Genomic DNA, 23,154 nt, shown 5'->3' on the forward strand with positions numbered 1-23,154 from the left:
AAAAAAACGTACATATATGCGCTCAGTCAGCGTCTGCACAACAAGCACACTCAAGCATCAATTACGGCAAAGTAAGGCTCTTTCAAGAAGCTTTTTTTTAGTTATACAATGATAACGATGTTTCAAGAACACGCAAGTCGCCTTTCCTAGTGATATGAAGTGCTTCCATTATTACGCTAGCTTTCGTATATTTGCTTCTCGCCATAATCCGCGCGTCAGAAAAGTATGCCTCACAAGCACGCGAGGGGCTGTTTCTAATATGCAACGGCATATTAGGTCCTTCTTTATTTTGCTCAACGTTTCCTTCATGTTCCCTGATCCACTCATTTACACAGCGCCAGTCTGTCCTATACAGGAACCACCACAGGAGAGGGGAATTTAATACACTACCCCTACGGCACATTTCAAGAATTTTCGCCCATGCTTGGTTCGACAGCCTCTTTTTTTATTTGTCCTTTCCTTTTTTTATCATTTTTCCAGCCTTCGAGCTTCCTAGGAGCTGTAAAAACTAGCGGGACACCATGCCTACTCGCTGTCTCCTTCAAGCTGTGGCACAACTTGTGCACATACGGCACGGCCATGGGTACCACTTTTTCTTGAGGCACCTCTGCCCCAGCTCTCACAGCCATTCCTTGCACGAGACTTTCCACAACCCCCGTTACAAGCGAACCAGGGAACCCAGCTGAAGCCAGCCTCGCCAATTGGTTTTAGAAACTCGAATCCGTGTTGTGAATACAAGATTTACTGATCGCGGATTCAAGACACAATTCCTGTTTTTACTAGTTCCGAACGGAAGGAGTCGAATGGCAGAAGCCCTTTCTTTGCACGCGACGAATAACTACAACAAAAGCGATCTCAACTGAACTCCAATTTTCACATCTAAAAACAGTAAATAATTATCCTCGGGCAGTTCACTCGTACAATGTAAGCCTTTTCCATGCTGTCTGAATAACGATAAAGTAATGCCCATAGCATCTGTGAAGTTCAAGCTTTACAAAAGCTTACAGCTCCTAGGAGGCTCGGAGACCTTTGCTCTCGGATAGCAAAAGGAAAGGAAAAAGAATAGAAAGAGGCTGTGGAACCAGTCATGGGCGACACTGCATGAAATTAACCGTAGGGGTAGTGTATGAAATTCCCTTTTCCTGTTGTTATTCCTATATAAGACAGACTGAGCGCTGTGTAAATGAGCGGATCAGGGAACATGAACAAAACGTTCAGCAAAATAAAGCGAGCCCTTATATACAAGCGGATATTAGAAACTGCCCGTCGCGTTTTTGTGAGGCATACATTTCTGACGCGCGAATTTTCGCTAGACGCAAAAATATGAAAGCTAGGGAATTAACGGAAGCATTTCATATCAGTAAGAAAGGCAGCTTTTGTGTGAGTGAAACGTCGTTATCTTTGTATAAGCCATAAAAAAAGTTTGTTCAAAGAGCCTTATCTCACCGAACTTGATGCCTGACAGTGCTTGTTGCGCAGGCGTTGACTGAGGATATATATGTACGTATTATCTTTTTTAAAAAAATGTAGTTGTGAGTAGCACGTCGTCCCCCTCTCTTTAGTGCCTTGTGTTGCTTTTAGCGCTGTAAAAATAGCTGTGATGAGTGTAATATCTCAATAGACACTGACCAACACCGACGGTTTCCTGACATCCACAACTCGTGCACCAAACACTGCAATCTCTGAAACGTTACTGGAGGTCTCATAGCACCAGCGTTGTGAGAGGCCTGGTAACTGCAAGGGCACTGATCTTTTTGCTCAGCAAGTGTTCCATTCCGCGCCTCCATATAGTTCGAACACTGTCCGAGGAGTTCGTGTGCAAATACAAACTTTGCTATTGCTGCGAATAATTCGCTTTTCGGACGAGAATGCGCAAATATATTTTGTGACAGAAAAACATTAGACTAATCCTGCATCAAATTATAAACGACGTATACCTACAACTTTCTTTTTCACCTGTCATGCAGTATTTTTAAAGTGTAGCTTTCCTTGCCCCTGCTTCCGACTGTGTGGATGCTGGTTGTTTGCTGCCATCATGCCGAGCTTGCAATCACTTGAGCTAGTAACCTTGCGCGACTGGATATGTGACGCAGTAGACAACTTAGGACGCCAGGTATGTGAAACTCGGCAAGTGGCCCTGGGTATCTGTACATTCTTGGCCCATGCCCAAAAATGGACATGTGTCACTGGGTGGGTCGCCCACTAGGCAAGACGAACAAGACGCAAGAAGTGGTGTCGGCAACGAAAAATTAAGAAGTCCGCTACAGAGAACAAAACCCGGCAACAGAAGCAGCCAAATGTGGAGAAGGAAGGTAGGTGAGAAAGACAGGACCCGAGCTGGCATTGAGCGAGGAGCGTTGAGCTACACAGAAGTGAATAAGGAGAAAAAATTAAGTGAGCGCATTTGAACAAACATCAAACAAAGCATCGTTCATCATTCCTTCACTGATAATCACAAACAGCTGATTATAGTGCGGATGTGATCCGGCATGTACAATTCAACCCATACGTGAGGAAAAATTAATGTCTCTTAACCTCACTGTGATCCACCGTCACGATGGGATCACACGCGTGACGTATGCGTCTTCATTTGGACATATTTAGCCATTGGTTAAAGTGTACTCAAGCATCAGCGCATTTTCCAACAGGTGTATCTCTCTGAAATAGGTGTTCTAGCACTGAGTGGTAAAGTAGACGGAAAAGAAAACACAAGACATTGTGTGCTGCTCTATCATAGACTTGGGTTTAATGTCCTTGGTGCAGGAAGTGATTCGACATGAGAAAATAAGCCTCTGCGAGTACGAGGCGATCTTATCAACAAGCGCTGAAAATAAATGGCGAAATTGCACTGTGGCTTTGCATAAGTTAGATCCCTTATCAGGATGACAGGGTCGAAAACCTTCGAAAGCCAATGATTTAGCCTTTATTGCTACATATTTTGGACAGCTGGCGTGGATTGGGAGTGAGCGCAATTTGGGGTTTCCGTTACCTGAGCCCGAGTTGTTGTGAATCGGCCTGTTTTCGATAGTGTTCAGCACGTGCCACATTCCCTGCGTCTTGCTTCCTGCAGCTGTGCGCTCTTCTTGACAGTGATCGCTATGGCCATCGGGAACCAAAAGCTATTAATGATAAATAACAATGCTATCTGCGTTTAATGTGAGCTCCCGAGACACAGCTAATTTTTAGAAAAACGAAGCATCCTTCGTTGTGACCACTGCTACGAATGAGGCCTGCATCAAAACCCTCCAAACTCTTTCTTCTTGCGCACCCTTAGTTTATGTGAATTTAGCAGCTGGTAAATGTCGCGAAGCCTAAGGGCACGCGAGATTTTCATGTACGAAATATGGACACTATGCGCAAAACTAAAATTTTATTTAGCCACGGAGTTCTACTGGCTGTGCCCTCTCACAGGCCGTGCATTCAATTCACTCAGCTGCTCACGCTTGCGGTATGCCAGTTTACCGAAATTGGATTGGACAAACTTTAATAACGCCCCTGCAGGACGCACGTCAGCGCTCAGTGGGCGTCTTCCACGCAGGGACCGACAGGGAGTACCTTACGGCCACTTCGCGAGCCTGTTGGAAAGGTCATTGCTGGTCTTGTAGGAGCGAGCTTCGCAGGGTCTTCTCCCACTTGTCGGAGGTAGAGCCGGGCGGAGCGTTTCTGCACTCCCACAGCGCGCGTGCGATTGTCGCCGTGACCCCGCACGAGCGGCAGGCATCATCGGGGTAGACGTCCGGGTAGATGTGTATAAGGTGGCGGAGTTGGGACAGGTATGTGTTTGTGACAAGTGTAGCGTTAGCGCCTACGGCCTGCTTAGTTTGGGGTGCGGGGGCGGAAAGAGACGTCGTCCGAAGTAAAAGTGTTTAGTGATTTCATTTTACGTCAATGGGGCGTCCCTGCTCGCTTCGAACTCATCCAGACGCGTTTGACCGGGGGTGACGGCGCGGTCGGTAAGCGTGCGCGCAGTGTCGTGAGATGCCTCGTTGAGGTTGGGTGGGGCGCCCGGCGTTCGACGCAGGTGGGCGGGAAGCGAGATGACGGTGTGGTGTTTGAGGGTGCTCGCATCAGCGCCACGGAGGGCGCGTAACCCTGTTCGGGGACGTCTCCTCTTTCGAACACTTTGATGGCCGGTCTCGAGTCGCTCAATATTGTCTTTCGCTTGTGGTCGAGCATTGCCAGGGCTATGGCCACTTGCTGCGCCACCTCGGGGTCGCGTGTGAGTAATGTGGTGGCGTTTGCGGTCCGCTGCGAGGACGAGACCGCGGCTGCAGCGAAGGCTTGGCTGCATCGGTAGGCTGCGGCGTCCACGGCGGCATCCGCTTTCTTGTTTATGCGTTTGAGGAATGTGGTCACCCGGGCTAGGCGCCTGCCTCAATTGTGTTCCGGATGTACGTTTCGCCGAATGGGTGCGATCGGGATCAGGTCGCGGAGCTCGCGGGGAACTGGCGTAAACTCCGCTGGATCCGGGATGTTCGGTTGTAAGTAGCCGAGTTCGCGCAGGATGTGTCTTGGTCATCGTCAGTCGTATCATCTGCGCTCTCTCCTGAGCCTCAGCGATCTCTTCGAGCGTATTGTGCACCACGAGCTCGAGGAGTCGATACGTCGGCGTGGGGAACGGGAGCCCGAGGGCCCGCTTTACTACTTTCGGACAAGTGCATTGAGCTTGTCACTTGCTGAGGACTTTCGTGAGCGAGTGGCGCTGGTTCGTGTCGTCGAGCAGGTGTTTGAGGAGGTTCCACGTCTTCCCGTTGCGGGCCATTCCATCGACCGAGTTGCATCCTCGTCCGATTGCTATTTGGCTAGGGTGTTGCAGTGTTCCGCCATGGTCTTGTTCAGTTCTGCAGTGCGTTCGAGGAGCCTGTGGTTGAGACACTGGCTCTTCCATCGTGTCAGTAGAGACTGTTTGGCCTCAAGCAAGTGGGCGAGGCGGCTGTCCATCTTCTCGGTTGGCATATTCGTGCTGAATGTTGTCGTGGCCTTACCGACGTCGACCTTGAGCTGAGCCGTCCACGTCTTGAGCTTCGCGGCAGTGTCGGGAGGGAGTCGTGAGGAGCGAGTCTTGCAAAAGAGGTCCCAGTCGACCCACGTGTACGATTTGGGCTTCGTGACGATGGTGTGTAAGTGCATTGCCTGTATGAGACAATCGCTGCCAAGATTCGCTGCCAAGCTGGCACCGGTTGGGTTCTTTACGAAGCCGAGATCCCGGGTCGCGTCTGCGTGCGTTGACGTGCCGATGCTGGTAGGGAATGCCTTGTCCGTCACTAGGGTGAGATCCGGGTCGTTCGCATGCTGCCACAGCGTGGTGCCCTTGGTGGTGTCATACACGTAACCCCAGATGCGATGCGCAGCGTTAAAATTGCCAGCTATCACGACCGGGTTTGAGCCTGCGAGACGGTTGGCTCTCTGGAATAGGCGTCGCAAACGTTGAATATTTATTCTAGGGCTGCTGTACACGTTGAGGATGTACAGTTTGTCGGGATGCGTCGCTTGGGAGAATCTCCATCATCATGTTATCCACCTCGGACGTGCCGAGATCGTTTGGGAAGCAGGTGAGCTTTTTAGAGACGAGCGTGGCAGTACCACGTCCTCCCTCGAGGCCGGTTAACCGCTGTTAACCGGCGAACGTGGCGGTGTGTGTAAGTGTTAATCGAAGTAGGATTACGTAAGGCTTGGCGTTGTGGCTGAGTAGGTATTGCTGCAGGGAGGCTTTCCGCGCAGTGAAACTCCTGCAGCCCCACTGCCAGATGCGAAACACTTCATCTGGCCTGGCCATCTTCATGCTTCTGGGGGTCGCCCCGGGCGCCCGATGGTTGGAAGGGGGCCGCGTATGGGGGTGGATTGGGCGTGGGGTGTTGTGGCGAGACCCGCTTACCAGTGGCAATGGCGAGGGCTACGACGTTTTCCAGATAATGTTTGAATGTCCCCAACCGATTACCGTGGGCCGTGAGGGTGGACTGTAGGTGGGCCATATTCTCTCATAGAAAGCGGAGCCTCTCTTTAATTGCCGACAGCGTACTTTTAATCCCGTCTAACTCGGGTTTCAGTTCTGGTAGGGTACGAGCGATGGCGCGTTTCTTGAGCGTGGTCTCGCCGTCGGCGCTACCAACGCTAACAGGTTGAGGTGGTGGAGACGTAGCTGCTGCCTTGGCGGCGTTCTCGGCGGCGGGCATAATGGCTGCGCGCGCCCTCCTCTCGTTTTGTAGTTCGGCAATCGCGTCCGTAAATTTGAGGATTGTTTCTTTCATAGCGGCGTTTTTGCGTTATAGTAACGCTACCTCAGATGTGTTAGTGTCTGTATCGTGCTCTGGGAGTGAGCACTACCCTACCTGTGATGATGTGTCTTTTCTTTTTCCCCGGACGACGTCCGTCCAGGTGAGGGTGCCTCGTTTCTTGTTGCTCGTTGTTGCTGCTGGTGAGCTTGACAATCGTTGACAGGAGGTCCCGGAGCGGGATCCAGAACGGGAGCCAGAATGGGACCAGGGCCCGGACTTGGAGCGAGAAACAGAGTGGTCCCGAGATGCGCCGCGCGGTGCACCACAGCAGCGGGCCTGGGGTCGGCTCCAAAATGTCGATGCCCACCTGGAGCGCCTCCGGGATCGGCCCATGGATCTGGTCTGGGATCGGTTGTTGTGAGCGGCCCGGGCACCTCCAGGGAGGTGCGGGTAGACTTCTTCGGTGGCAGCGACGGCGGACTTGGGCATTGTAGTACAGTCATTGCCGTTCTTCGCCGAACGTGCTCTTTTACATCGTCGTCGTCGCACCACATACGGAATGTAGTAGCGTTCCTTGCAGGCTTTGTCAGAGGTGAGATGGGGGCCGCCGCATAGCTTACATTTGGGTACACAGTGGTGCTCCCGACTGGGGTTTGGGGCATCACAGCCTCGGCAGATTACCTCCCTGGGGTTCGGGCACACGTCCGCACGTTGGCCGAGCTGACCGCAAGCGTAACATATATCGACTTGCCTGCGACATAGCGTGCACTGCATGAAACCGTTCCGTAGCGCGCGAAATTGGGCACTCGATGGCCGTCGAATGCCACGATTACTGCGGTGGTGGTGCCTATGCGCTTAGCGGCCACTGCCAGTGGATTTCTGTCATTGACGATTTTTGAGTCCATGTCCATCGGCTCGTCTTGCACGGGGACCCCATGGATGACTCCCTTGCAAGTGGACAGTGGTGCCGCTTCGTAGGCGCTGATCTCGTGGGTAACGCCTTGGATGCAAATTTGCTTCACTCGCACGTAGCGGTTAGCATTTTCTCTGAGCGGAGTGCTTGCCACTAAGATATTCTGTGTATTGTTGGGGCATAGCGTGTCGGAATGTTGTGCCGGGCCGAGGCGGCAATGGCGTCGGCAACCACCGCAGGGCCAACCCTTGCTATGTTAAGTCCCCCACAAAGCCTTAAAATAATACGAACATAATCTTTTGGCAATGGCGTCATTCTGCTCGCGCGGATGATGGTGTTTTTAACGTTTTCACGGCCGCGCGTTTTAGGTCCTCCACGTTTTAAAACGCCATATGGCGGAGTATGGTTAACGCTCTCACGTTTGGCTGCGGCGCGGCGAGACGTGGCTGTCTGCCAGCCTTGATCCGGGGTGATTTCCTCCACGGCAATGCCCTCCCCGGACACTTCGTATTCCATATCTGAGCACAAAAATTGCAGCCCAAACGGCACCGGCGACGACGTGGAAGAGAGAGCGACGTGCCAGAAGCGGCGCCTCGCTAGCGTGCGCTCTCCACGTCGGATTAGAGGTTCCCCTCGTTAGGGCTAGCGATGCGGTGGCCGAGCTACGATGGTAAAACTGCTGTAGAAGGTAGAGATAAACACTCAAAGTGTCCAGGAAAGGGTCCACAGAGTCCTTGCAACTTCACGAAGCCGTTGTTCACAAAAATTCTCGAGAAATCATGAAAAATCGTCACGAAAACATTGGTACAAACAAGAGCCGAATTGAATTAGTCCGCATACTCCACAGAAATGTCCCACAGAGAGTCTCCAGCGAAGTGTTTCTGACTGATCTGAGTAAAAGAAGTAGCTAAACGTTAGGTATATCTTGCTGCAAAGTAGCTAAAATAGTCACTAACAATGTCAAGTGAGTGTTTAAATTATGTATGTGTTTTAGAACAGTACTATATAAAACAAGATGGAGTGATGCATCTCTATTGCCCCTACAGATGAGAAACAATCAGTGAACTTATCAGTACATACTGTAAAGGCTTTTACTTTACTAATCTATTTACAACAGAACGGATGATAACAGTGGAAAGTCTAAGTTTCACATAAACTGTAAGGGTATACACATGAAGCGCCACTTAAAGAAACAAGAGATTTTCAAACAACGACAAGCACTCGGTCACCGTTATGCCTGCGAATTGGTAGGCGTTCAATGCTCGTGTAAACGAAATCCTGGCAAACGCACCTAAACATTTTAAAAACAGCGATGAAGATTACCCGACCTTTATGCACCTCGAATTCAACGCTGCCAACCGTTGGTTCACCTGTAATTTTCACACAGCAATGATTTCTTCTAAATGCAAGAGAACGGGACCGGGGCTTTGAGATATAGAGTCGCTTTAATTAACAATCACGTCCTCTGCGATATTTATGTCTTCCTGTAGTTTATATGTTTTATTACTGACTAGCTGCGTTCTCTGCTGCGACTCTTATTTATAGGACGCCTGCTTATTAGACAAGATCATGAGGTACAACAACTGCAGCTGCCATAAAACCTACCAGATGCGACTAGCGTGCGGCATAGTGGTCCTCTTTTTTCAAATTCCAAGAAGTTTCATTACCCTGTACGTTCTGTAGAATGTTGGCACCCTGATACAGTGATAAGTCGTTGATGACGATGTGACGAAGGAAAAACGCAAGCGCATGCATTTATTTATAAATTAATCTTGGTATCTCCGTGAAATGTGCCAGTTACAATATTCTAAGGACAGTAGAACTTGTTGCTGGGCGAGTTGGTTGGGATCTAAAGAATACATTGTTGCGCCAAAAAAAGGAAAATAAAGACTTGGGAAGGAAGAGTACGAAAAGACAGATTGAGCGCTGAACCGACACACTGATTGCACAATAAGACTCAAATGGTTGATGTAACTTGAAGTAGACATGGTAGAAAAGGGGCCCACTGTACTAGAAATGTAGTTGAGTAGAACTTGTTGCTGGGCGAGTTGGTTGGGATCTAAAGAATACATTGTTGAGCCAAAAAAGGAAAATAAAGACTTGGGAAGGAAGAGTACGAAAAGACAGATTGAGCGCTGAACCGACACACTGATTGCACAATAAGACTCATATGGTTGATGTAACTTGAAGTAGACATGGTAGAAAAGGGGCCCACAGTACTAGAAATGTAGTTGAGTAGAACTTGTTGCTGGGCGACTTGGGTGGGATCTAAAGAATACATTGTTGCGCCAAAAAAGGAAAATAAATACTTGGGAAGGAAGAGTACGAAAAAAAAGATTGATTCGTACTTTTCCTTCCCAAGTCTTTATTTTCCTTTTTTGGCGCAACAATGTATTCTTAGATCCCAACCAACTCACCCAGCAACAATTTCTACTCAACTACATTTCTAGTACAGTGGGCCCCTTTTGTACCATGTCTACTTCAAGTTACATCAACCATTTGAGTCTTATTGTGCAATCAGTGTGTCGGCTCAGCGCTCAATTTGTCTTTTCGTACTCTTCCTTCCCAATTCTTTATTTTTTTTCCTTTTTTGGCGCAACAATGTATTCTTTAGCTTCTAAGGACAATTGACGTATATTCTGGCCCCTATCACTTTCAAATCTAGCAACCAACTGTTAGCTTCAAGCCACCATTCTGCCACATTGATTCCTAGGGATGAAATTTTTGTCCAGAAAGCGGCGTCCACATAGAAGAAACCCGCGTGCGTTGCTTATATCTGAATTCCTAACAGAGACCGCGTTTAGTTCAAGACTCGCACCTGATCTGTCGGTGAGCAAACCATGGGTCGTTTGATTTGACGATTCTGTGCGGACGATCTTGTGTATTGGTTGGCGGGAAGCGGTCGCGAATAGTGACCGCGTTTAGTGCGCGATAATCACCACAGGGTTGCCAATCATTGTTCTTCCTAGGCACCATATATAGTGCTCACGACCCTGAGTTTGATGAAGACGACTGATTTTCAGTTGCAACGTAGGCTCGAATTCATTGCGGCGGAACTCCAAGTGTATAAGGACCGAATCGGCGGAGGAGGCAGTGAGCGGGTGGGGTTGGGGTAACGATACGATGGGTTACAGCGCGTTTAGAGGTTTTATCCACTGGAGACGGTGTGGTAATTTTCCGTATCTCGTTGAGTAGAGCTGCATATGGTGAGGTAGAAAGTTTAATGAAAGTAGGGTCGAGAGCAATAGTGTACGACAGAAAATCGTTGGTAGACAGACCCGTGATGATATCCACCAGTTGACAGCGGCTCGTCTCCACGAGCAGATGAAAATGGCTAAAGAAATCAGACGCCTAAGATAGCATAGCAGATGTCTGCTATCCAAAATAGCTATGGCAACCTTCTCTTTAAACCGAGATTCAGGGCAAGAGACTTCTGTCCGTAAGGTGCGATGAAGGAAGAGTTGATAGCTTGTAGGTGGGTAGACTTTGCGCGTCTGCTCTAGACGCCTTAATTGCGCTGACGTCCACATCAATGTCTACCAACAAACGCAGTCCTGTGGTTAGGTCGGTTCTACAGAAAAGCCTGCTTGACGTGTGGCCATGAACTCCGGCCGCTATTATTGACGATCTGCCTGAGCATTTCCCGTGTGCCACGAACAGGGTGAAACACACCATCGAGCCTCCGTACGAAAACATCAGTGGTAGTAGCACAGGCTCTGTGCTGAAAAATTGCCCTCCGGTTGGTAAATTGGCCGTTGCATACGCGATGTGAGAGGCTGATGAGTTGGGTAGGGTAAGTCATTGAAGATATGAGTGTTTGGCAATTGCTGACTCAAGTCGGAGACTTGAGATGCGAGCTATATTAGTGTTTCCCGAAGCGAATCTAGTTCAGGAAGTGGAGAGACACTGACAGCATTTTTTACTGCCACAGCGTCATTCATCATATTGTCTGCCAGCTCGGCGAGTTCCGACAAGGGCTTGTGCTTAGCTGTGAAGAGAGCCACGGGCACATTGGCTAGAAGACGTCGCAAAAACAACCCGCGTAAATTGGCCGAGTCCAAAGAGCCTAGTCGGTCACCAATGAGGTGTTTCTGGTGACTTAGAAACTAAGTTGGACGTCGGTCACCGAGGTATTCATTGTTCAGCAGCTGCTGAGTATGCCGATGCGCAGGCGGGACGAGACGGCAAAGAAGAACCTTTTTAATTGCCGTATATTGCTGTACGAGTATGCCGCGTATCTCGGCCAAGCAGGAGTTCATATTTGAGAAACTTCGAAGTGACGCGATGACTGCGCAACTTGTTCTCAGATTGTATGAAAAATAACGTGGAATCGGCGAGCCATATTTGTGGCAACGTAATGGCAGCTGTAGCTTAACACCCGCAGACGGTACCGGACTGGTTGCATAGGTAGTAGGAGCGGAGTTAAGGTCGTCTGGGGTGTGGGTTTCATCCATTTAGTCCGTGTCACCAATAACTGTGGAACCACCAGGCACAGTTAAGAGCACAGGGGTTTTATTTGTGCGTCCCCTCACTTGATCTTGTTCATGTTCCCTAGTGAAATGGCGCGAAAACCACATTGGGGGATCGGCCATGAATCGGGCGGTCAAGAAACTGTTTTCATATTTAAATAAATTACGGTGGAATGAAATAAATTCCAAAATGGGATTTAAACGGTTTACTGTTCCAGATATGAATAATCAATTTTCTAAATATTAAATAAAAAGACCTTTTTGAGTATAATAAGTATTCAGAAGAATTTTAGCATGCAATTCTTATGTATCACGCAGAAACATGCAAATGTCTTTACTAACGTTCCTGTGGCTGTAATCGACTACGGGAGCCCTACAGGAAATAATTGTGGGAAGAGACAAACCAGGACAAGCTTTAGGAAGGGTACTTCTATAGATTCATTTTCACTTCATAAAGGGCACAAAGGCAATCTAGCCAAACCAGACCTGTGGAAGTAAGCATTCAGTGGGGGACCCAACACCGTAGTTTCATAATCGTTGGTTCATTTTTTTCTAGTGGAGCAACATTTACTATTCCAAGGAAAATTGAGATGCGGGAAATTAGAAGTTGACAGCGATGATTGCTCGAAGTTATTTGCAGCAGTGTATATTCTGAATCGCGCCACAGCGATGAAAGTGGACGTAGGTAAAATGGGGGTTATAGGAGCATCGTGGGATGCCACTGCGAGTGCATCTGCATATTCGTTTAAGGCTAGCCTTTTGTGGCCTGGCACGCACACTACCTGAACGAGATGTAAGTGTCTTGGGAGAAGAGAATAGAAAATTTCTAATCATTCTGACAATTTGGAAGTGGTTAGTGAAGAACAGACAGGAAATCAGTTAAGATTACGGCTGATGACAGGTGTGATGGTAATTTGCGTTAAGTTAAGACAATCGCCAAGGAGGAGGAGGAGGAGACAAAGGAGAGGAAAGACAGGGAGGTTAGCCAGTGTAAGTACCGGCTGGCTACCCTATGCTGGGGGAAGGGGTAAATGGAATAAAAGGAGAAAGAAGAAGAGGAAAAAAATGGAAAAAATAAGAGAAAATTCACACAGTAACGCGAAACTACGCGCTACAACGTTCAAAGGCGGTCGCACAGTTCGCATGTCCTTAAAAACTTCAACAAAGCCCTTAAGGCCTTGAGTGCCGAAGCCCGTCTGGACCAATGTCCTAGAGCTTTTTCCTCTGTAAAGGGGCGATTTGTGGAGACGTGCGTTCGTGAAATCACTGGTGTTCCACAGATTCTGCGTAAGCTCGCGGGCGAGGGAGCGAAGACTTGTGGCTGCATCTGTTCTTGACAGCGGTATGGGTATAATCTGGGCACCATCATGAGCCGACCGGGCAGCGTCATCCGCACTGTCATTTCCTGAAATTCCACAGTGACCCGGTATCCACTGGTAGATGATGTTGTGTCCCTTGTTGATTGCGTGATGGTGGAGCAGTCGGATGTCTGCGACTAGTTGCTCATTTGGTCCATTAGGTAGGAGATATGAGGACTCCAGGAAAGGTCTCGATCTATTATCACTCCTAGAAAGCGGTGCGTCTTCTCGTAGGCAATTGGCTGCCCAATAATTCTAATAACGTACGGTTTCATTGCTTTACGCGTGAAAGCGACTATAGAGCACTTCTCGCAGGACAGCTCCAGACCTCGTGCTCGAAGATAACCTGATGTTAGCGTGGCCGCTTTTTGAAGTCTGGCGCGCACCTGAGGACGCGTCGCTCCTGATGACCAAATGCATATATCGTCTGCATAGATCGACGGCATACGCAAGTCACACTCTACTACAGTTCTTCATCACATCGACTGGCCTAAATACACATTGCTCACGGAGAAGAATTGACAATCGCCAATACTTTTGCCTGAAGAATAGGCGTGAAGTCAGGTAGCCGAATGAAAAAAAAACAATTTTGATGTCGTGATACAATGCCCACACCTGCCTTTTCTTTACAGACGGAAGCCTCAGTTACTATACTGGTCGTTGTATCCAGGTGTGCGAAGTGCTCTTCCAAAATACTACTCAGATATTGATGGAAGAATGTTTATCATTGTTCGGAAAAATAGGGAAAATATATTAAAATTCAACTTTAGCGACTGGATTAGAGCAATTAGATAAGACCACCTGGCATAAGTCAACATTTAATGGGTCCGATAGTTCTTGTACGAAGCAACTTGAGGGCAACGTGAGCGATACCATTGATAGTTATAAAATGATTTCTGATAATGATCATGATGATGATGATGATCCTCTGACATGATTGGCATACGATCTTCTACCTTCTCTTCCTCATCTCCTAAGCCGCACCCCACTACCTACTTGCTCATGTTTAAAACCTGAGGCGGGCCAGAAGAAGAAGAAAAGTTCATCACACCGCCATATGTTTGCCAGGGTTACCGTAACGCAGGCACACGCAGTCGTGGTTAGACGTTCCGTGATTGCGCCTCATATATGTACTATATAGCCGGCTGCTGCTTGGCGTAGCAAAGCCTTAGAAGACGGGAGTCCCTGAATGTTTTCCGTTATGTCCCCGATATGTACCATGCCCCGCATGATTGCTGGACGTTCCCTGCTACAAAGGTAACGGCAACAGGAAGTTCATGAAAGGAGTCTATCATGTGGTCTCGTAAAACACTAAGATGCGGCCAGTGCAGGGCATTCTGACGGGACCATTTGGACGACCACGACGTAGTCTTGTTTCAGAACACCAGGTTGCGGTTAAGTACACGAATCGACCATTTTGGCAAATACGTACTACAAAGCCTTTTCGTGCTTTAGGCTTTTTCTTTGGCGGCATAAATACCCTAATTTGTTTATATTTTCTTATTGGGGGCGCTGCGCCTACGCCAGCGTTCCTGGAAGCATTTAGCTGCAGACAAGGACACTCAAATATAGACCGTCCAGTATACCCGGGGTGCGCTCGAAAAGCACAAGCCTCACAATCCACCACAGGACTTGGTGGCACCGTCTCGGGACACATGTTCATGCACGTCTTTTTCACTGCACAGATTGCGTGGTGGCAACTCGGTACTAGCCTCGGATCAACCACGCATGCCTCGCCGGGAAGTAAGCAGTCAACAATGGCTGTCACCTTGCGGCCATTCCAAGGAAATTTCCGGGACCTGCTGAGCACGGACGCCGCTCAGGAATGCGGCTATCAACTACCAAAGCCAGTGACGTCAGCAGACCCACTTCCACCCCAGGATATAAAAGCGGATCTTCATGCCGAGCCCTTCAGTGGACTTGGTGGCACCGTCTCGGGACACATGTTCATGCACGTCTTTTTCACTGCACAGATTGCGTGGTGGCAACTCGGTACTAGCCTCGGATCAACCACGCATGCTTTGCCGGGAAGTAAGCAGTCAACAATGGCTGTCACCTTGCGGCCATTCCAAGGAAATTTCCGGGACCTGCTGAGCACGGACGCCGCTCAGGAATGCGGCTATCAACTACCAAAGCCATTGACGTCAGCAGACCCACTTCCACCCCAGGATATAAAAGCAGATCTTCATGCCGAGCCCTTCAGTGGACTTGGTGGCACCGTCTCGGGACACATGTTCATGCACGTCTTTTTCACTGCACAGGTTGGTGACAAGTATTTCGTATATCCTGTTCGAGATGATGATATCACCCTGACGGTGCTACCGAGTCCACGATTTCTTGCTGGTTTGGTGTGTGAATGTTGTGATGTTATAAGACTGTTACTGCTAATGTCAGGAGATGTAGAACTTAATCCAGGACCGCACTCTGACTCAGAAAGTGATGAAGGCACGAACACTGACTTACTGAAGAAGATACTAAAAGAACAAAGTAAAACAAATAAGACATTGAAGGATTTGGCTTCTAACTTGAAGCAAGTGGAAAGAACCGTAGCCGGTATACAAACAAGAATGACGGCCATTGAGGATGAGCTATCTCGATTCAGACAATGCGAACAAAGAATATCGGAATGTGAAAGTTGTTGCAAAAGCATGAACAAACAAATGCATGAACTCGTTATTAAAGTGGATGATATGGAGAATAGAAGTCGCCGAAATAACTTAGTAATTTATGGCGTTACTGAAGACTCAGACGAGGAGGCGAGAACACTAGAAAACAAAATAAAAGAAGGTATATTCAAGGATATACTCGGCCTTGAAGTTAAATCTATTGAAAGAATTCATAGGATTGGCAATCGTTACGGTCAGCGCCCACGCCCAATCATTCTTCGTCTTTTCGATTGCAGAGAAAAAACCAAAATTTTTTCTTGCTGTAACAAACTCAAGGGCACACCGATATCAATATCAGAAGATTTCTCAAAAAGAATAAGAGACATCCGATCCAACTTGTGGCGTTCAACGGCAATTGAACGGGCAAACGGTACAAAAGCATCACTATCATTTGATAAACTAAGACTGAACGGACGTATTTACACGTGGGATCCCGATAAACGCACCAGAGTAGAAATAACAAGAAACATTGCACCTACCTTAAGTGATTCCCACACCTCGTCATCGGCACAGGTTAGCACGAAAGAACGCAGAAAGAAATGACAAGGTAACAAGACACAACGGATTTCTGCGCCACTTTCGATATTATGCCTGAATGCTCGAAGTGTAATTAATAAAATTGACAAATTAGAAGAGATAATCATACTGTATAGTCCAGACATCGTAATAATTACCGAAACATGGCTACATGCCCAAATACATGATACTGAAATTGCCCCTGCCTCATATTCATTGATACGTACAGATCGTGATGGCCGAGGCGGCGGCGTAGCTATTATGATAAAAAGCAATTTAACATTTCAAGAAGAGCCTGGAATAGCTAACCATGAAAGTGCTTGGTGCACAATTCAGTTTGATAATACGTCATTGTTAATAGGTGCTATTTACAGACATCCTGGAGCGCCTGAGGAATACCTTTTGAAAGTGCATGATTACCTACACAGCAAAATTAATAACCGTACAAAGCTGTTATTAACTGGGGATTTTAATCTAGCTGGGATAGATTGGAATAAGTTAACTATCGGCAACAGAGATGCAAGAAACTGTGAGCGCCTGTTTGACATAATGTTTAGTTTTTCTTTATCACAGATTGTTAATGAACCTACGCGTGTCCAAGGAAATGCCTGTTCAGTACTTGATCTTGCTTTGGTATCGCAGTCGATAAAACCACATATACGCGTTGAAGAAGGGATTTCAGATCATAAGATGCTGGTTCTAACATTTTTTACTCTGCGTATGAGCACTGGGTGTAAGACCAAACCATCTCGAATAGCTTTCAAGGACTATAGCCGAGCTAATGATGAGAGTGTTATTGACTACTTAGAGGAAACCTTGGATGGTTTCTCAGCTGAATCCTGCGGAGGCGTTAATGGCCTTTGGATAAAACTAAAAGAGGCTATAATGCATTGCGATAATAATTTCATACCAACAAAATTCAAAAGAACTGAGCGGAAAACACCGTGGATCACGCGGAGCATAATTCACCTAAAACGAAAACTAAAAAGACGTCGAAGAAAAAGGATAAATTGTGCGGAGATAATAGAGCTGGCATGCAAATTGAAATTAGAAATAAAAGCTGCAAAAGACGACTTCTTTTCAAATAAGTTAACGAATTTCATAAAGAACCAACCGCAAAAGTTTTGGCGCTACTTGTCGAAGCCAGAAGGCGTGAGCAGTAAAATAGAAGTCGCAGGTTTGGTCATAGAAGACAAGCGCGTTGTAGCAAATACATTTAACACCTATTTACAATCCGTTTTCACGCGCTGGCCAATATCGAGTGCGCCCGTGACAGCCGCTGACACCCGGATGGGCGGAGTTGTGATAACAGAGTCGGGCATTTTAAATTTGCTTTTGGAAATAGACACCAAGAAGGCGCCGGGGCCCGATAATATATCAAATGAATTTTTGAAACGATACGCGCAGCAGCTGTCTCCCTTTTTGCAAATTATCTTTTCTGAATCGCTGAGTACAGCCTCTCTTCCCAAGGATTGGCTATGTGCCAAAGTAATACCCATTCATAAAGAAGGCAATAAATTACACGTGGAAACATATAGACCAATATCACTAACCTGTTGCAGCTGTAAATTAATGGAACACATAGTAAGTAAAGCCGTTATGACATACTTAGAAGAAAATAACATATTATATCCTAAGCAACACGGTTTTAGAAGAGGCTTGTCAACTATAACACAGTTATTAGAAATAACACATGACTTCGCATCAATATATAACTCCAAATTCCAAGCTGATGCTATTTTTATTGATTTTTCGAAGGCTTATGATCGCGTCGTGCACTGTAAACTAATCGAGAAAATAAAGTCTATCGGAATTGAGCACAATGTAGTAGAATGGATAGCAGCCTATCTGTCAAACCGAACTCAGTATGTTACTATAAATAATTATGACTCGGACCAACTCGAAGTTTATTCAGGGGTACCACAGGGGTCCGTATTGGGGCCATTATTATTTCTCATATATGTTAACGACATCGCTGATTGTGCAGAAAATGGAGTAAAATTGCGGCTCTTCGCCGATGACTTGGTAATTTATACAAGCGTGCAAGGAATCGAGGACCAGCTTAGACTAAATACTACACTAAGCAATATAGCCCGCTGGTGTGACATGTGGGGAATGGAAATTAATCTTAAGAAAACACAGTATATGACCATAACTCATAGAAAGTCGATCTTTAGGTTCAATTATACATTAAACGGCAACGATTTAATACAAACTGACACAGTAAAATATTTAGGCATAACCTTTACAAGCGCGTTAAAATGGAATACCCATATCGATAATACATGCACGAAGGCCTTCCGAACACTCGGTTTCTTGCGAAGAAAATTAACTGCAGCACCATCCTACGTGAAACTAACAGCATATAGAACTTTATTAAGGCCAATTCTTGAGTATGGTAGCATAGTGTGAAACCCGCACCAGAAAGGACTCTCACAGAAATTAGAAAGCATTCAAAATAAAGCGTTGCGATTTATTTACCATAAGTATTCTCGACACGAAAGCGTAAGTGCTCTTAGAAGCCAGGCAGCACTGCCTACCCTTGTTTGTCGGCGTCGTGTGGCTGCCATGAAATTTCTTTTTATGCTATGTAATGACAAAATTAATATAGATAAGAGAGATTACGTGCAGCCACCACACCGACACTCCAATAGAACCTGTCATAATAAACACATCAGGCAATATCCGACACAGTGCGACACGTTCAGCTATTCATATTTCCCATGGGCAATTGAAATCTGGAATTCGTTACCAAAGGAAATTGTAGACTCAGATTCTGTGGATGGCTTTGTCGCAAAATTGGAGTCATATTTTGGCTGTTCATGAAAGTAGTTGAGCGCATAGTTTAAAGGTAATGCGTTGGTTGATTGACTGGACACTAGTGCACGTGTGATTGCATTTCAAATGTAAATATTGCAATGTGCTGAGTAGTGGTGTTATATAGATCCACAATAACTACAAGAATATTATACGACAAATATTGCAATTGTTTTGAGTACCTTTTCCCTGATTCATGTGAAACAAAAAAAGGGTGTCTTGCGTTGTATACCAGTGCTGTTGTATGGCATTTTTTTTGCTTTATATATTTTTTTGTTTTTCTTTTTTCCTGTTTTTCCCATGCTCGTGTGTGTATATTGTACAATCCACTTCCTGTTTGGGCCTGTGCAAAGGCCTACAGTATTGTTAAATAAATAAAATAAATAAATAGAACGGCCGAACTGGGGTAGTGCAGAGTAGGACATAGCTCCTTGTTCACGCTTGGCCAACGTCACGACGCATTAAACCGTCGGTTGCCGGAATTTTGATAACGTTATTCCTATCCTATCCTAGCTAGAGCCTCTGCACTTACTACTACCCACAACAATGTCCTTCCTGAGAAAGGGCTAGTACTTTGTGGCCTCTATGGTACTTTTTAGGCACTGTAGCTCTCAGGGGCAGTATAACGTAAAACTATTCCAATATGTTTTTATTCCAATTTCCTGATGTCAAATATGCGTATCCGCCGACGCAAGCATCAGGCGGTCACTCGCAGGGTTGTCTGATCAAAGCAATCAAATGTTCCCCTCGTTCATTGGAGGTCACTTTTGTTTCCTTGAAAAACGAATAACATTGCCTGCACTGAGCGGCTTGTCTTATCTAATTGGCTCACAAGAGGCTAGTAGCATGCTCAAGTGGAGAGGGATTCGATGGGGCCGAGTCACTGCGCTGAATATCGATAACCAGATGAAGAGGGTGGTGCCGGCGTCTGCCATTGGTCCGCTTTCTCTTACTTAGCTTTCGGTGGCTCGTTGACAATCGCGGCGGCATGCAACGGAAGCTTGAGAATGACGCTAAAACGGATCCTCAGCAAAGAAGAATTGGCAGAGCGAGGTCCTAAACGTGCCCAAAGTTATCGAAAACGTTACGTGGCCTCGCAAAAAGTTTTATTACATGCAAATAAACCCATGCTCTCAGGCAGGGGCGATTAGCCAGTGCTGGAGCTATCGGTGGCATCCATCTTTTATTCCTTTCGGAACAGGGCAGCCTGCGGCTGTTCAGAAGAAAATTCAGTTTTGTTCGGCATATTAATGCATCTTTATTGCGTACGCGTCACTTTGACGCAGTAAGTTTTAGTGGTTTTGTGACGTCGCGTGAGGGGCAGGTGAAGTGGGTGCAGCCCGAAAACTTTTGACCAATAACCAAGGGCTAATGGCAAGAAGGCGTCGAATCAGAAATGACTCTTTTTGTTTCGTTCGGTGAAATTATGCATAACCAGTGTGCACACGTCATATCAGTGCTAAGTAACGGTGGGGAAGAAGGTATTCGTGAACGCTGATTATTCCTGCAATATTTCCGCATACGACGGTACCGGCAACCTAAACGTTCATCAGGAGTAAAGACTACAGTTGCAATCACACAGCAAATGAAAACAAATGAAGACGGAAGTTTTCTGTTTTAATGAATATACACGCAGCTCACATGGTGTAATCAAAAATAACCAGATGGGTGTATTTCGGACTAAACTGTATAAAAAATTCTGGCATATGTTCTGTTTGATTATTGAAGAGATATGGCATCTTCCCTTGCTGCTGAAGTTCTTTTTTCTCTTTGTTCTTCTTCTAACACGGCCCAGCTCGAAGTTTAATAATATTGTTACTTCTATATTTCATATTTAGAAGTATTTCAATGATGTGTAAACAAGGAAGTTCATACTTACAGAGTCACCATAAGATTCGTCTGCCCCAGCGTTGGCTTCTGTATGTCGCTGCGGATGACTCATTAGAGACCGTCAATGGAGCGGCGAATGCATTAAACTTTCCATTAGTTCAGTAGAGTCATCTGTAGGACAGGATGAGACATCTGTTTTGTTTTTGTCGCTGTCGGTGAGATACTAGTTCAGCGTGGCGAAGTTCTATTCAAGAAAGCGTACGTAGTGAGGTACGGCGCATCACTACACACTGGGTCCATGCTCGTATTTTTGAGTACGCCAACAGCCTCGACAAACATCCGTATACGGTTCCTTTTCGCCCTGAGCACAATGCAGTTGAGAACCATGACAACCGTTTCCGTAATAAACGTTAAGTCAAGTTTTCGTAACGTCACATGCTACAATAATATGTAGAAAAAAATGGCACCTTTTGTCAGCTGCAGTACTGCCCTAGTTTGAAGATATGCACCTCGTCAGGAGCAGCCTTCATGATGGGTCCGAATCGGAACAGGATACACGGTCTGCGTAGTACGATTCTAGACTGGATAGCTGCGACGATGCTACCGCGCAGAACTAGTCATCAGATCTGAAATTGTAGCGGTTGCGTTTTTTTTATTTATTGCATTCCGTGTAAAGGCAACGTGCGCACTTCCGCTTTTAAAATTTATTTCTTTGTTTCGTTTCGTACTCACGCACTGTGCAGGTGCAGCCCGCCATTTGTACAGCCAGAACTAGAGACGATTTTTGACTCTCGAATAAGTCTGGCACAAACCGCTACATGGATGGCAAGGGAAGCACAGCAGCTGTACCGCTTACCTTAGCAACGGTATTCGGGGAAACTAACGACACGGGGCAGAGTAAATATGAATGCATTATCTGCGAACGTGTCGGCTAACAAGCAGAAGTGCACAAACAACGCTGAATGCCTCCTGAATGCTGCTTCGCTTTTTGGACCTATTAATAACAAACTATGCACGTATTCCTTGGCAATGACCGAAAGCTACATACTATGGAAGATGGCAATGCCGACTTGTAAGCGCCAGCCTGTCTGGGCGGCTGAGTCGCTCAACAGAATTGACGGGCGCTCGTAGAGCGGTAAGGGCTAAGTCGTACGTACTAGAGGCACACGATGTCTCATCCTCTATATGGCAAAAATGACTAATTCAGGGACAACAACAAGCATGCCGCCCCTGTAGTTTCTTTATACTCGGACACGTTGCCTATTTAACATTATTATGGACCTTTCTTGAGCCCATCTTAAAGCGTAGCTTTTTTTCTCCAAACCCGCCAGGTTAAGCGACAGCAGCAGCTGCTGGGTTAGTCGGTAGCTCGGCAGACATATTTGTGTATTGATATAGAAAGATTATGTGGGCACAATGCGAGCACCAGCAAATGTCCTTACCCATGTATAACCCCTGTATGCTGACCGAAAATTTTGTGCGGTTAAGCGCCCCCTTGTTGAGGATCACGAGAAAAAAATTGCAACATAAATTTTGAACATGTATTGTGTATTGTCTGCTTATGTGCATCTCTACAGCACGCACACATTTTGATGGAAGTGTGCCTTGTTTTCAAGGTGGCCATTCTTATGCATGCGCTGGGTGTTAGCCATTTCTCCGGTACCAGTATGTGCCACTGTGACACAAGAGGTACTGAATCCCTAAGTGAAGCCAGGTATGCATCATGCCTTTCTGTGCATAACCCTGCGGTCATCATTCTTTCCTCGTCAAGCATCATGCAACGCATTCTTACGCGTGACACCAGTGCGCAGGAGCCTCGCAGTGTGCATTCGACTAGTTTGGTGCTCACATTTCGGTATATATAGCTTGGGAGCGATGTATTGCGTAAACAGCAGAAATCGCACGAGAATACATTTGCGACCTCGCGATATATAAACATAAGCATTGCATAATATTGCATACCCCATACCATGAACTATAAGCACAGTTTCACGCCTGATGGTTTGTTGTACAGGATTTAATAAAGTGTGCGGCGCTTAAGGAAAGCTTCGTTTCAGATATATGCTTGAGCCTGTGCGTTGTATCTGCTTCAATATTTATTTCTTTTCACCGTTTGTTGCCTTCTTGCCAGGGTCAGTTAGGTGCGCCTAGTTTACGAGGGCAAGGACACGTGATTGTCGCTAACAAGGTGAAGCATAGGCAGTATTTGCTGGGTTGCCCGCAGTGTTATTTAGCGAGCTTGCTTTGCCGAGCCCACCTTTGTTGCGCATTGACCGGATGGAATTGAGCAGGATATATATATATATATATATATATATATATATATATATATATATACACATTGTTACAAAGGGTCGCTACAAGTGAAAC

General features: G+C 46.5%; 1 protein-coding gene across 1 annotated transcript in view; it reads right to left on the minus strand.

The window, feature by feature from the left end:
- The window catches only part of LOC142576508 (monocarboxylate transporter 12-B-like), a 70,898-nt gene extending 49,498 nt beyond the window's left edge, over positions 1 to 21,400 (minus strand). Inside the window, exons 1-2 of the mRNA XM_075686661.1 lie at positions 21,252 to 21,400; positions 20,834 to 20,955 (exon numbers count right to left, since the gene is read on the minus strand). Of these exons, the coding sequence (XP_075542776.1) occupies positions 20,834 to 20,896 (63 nt within the window). The 5' untranslated portion in view covers positions 20,897 to 20,955; positions 21,252 to 21,400. The remainder of the gene's footprint in view (positions 1 to 20,833; positions 20,956 to 21,251) is intronic.
- Between the last annotated feature and the right edge of the window lie 1,754 nt (positions 21,401 to 23,154).

Source organism: Dermacentor variabilis, chromosome 3, assembly GCF_050947875.1.
Source record: "Dermacentor variabilis isolate Ectoservices chromosome 3, ASM5094787v1, whole genome shotgun sequence".
NCBI lineage: Eukaryota > Metazoa > Arthropoda > Arachnida > Ixodida > Ixodidae > Dermacentor > Dermacentor variabilis.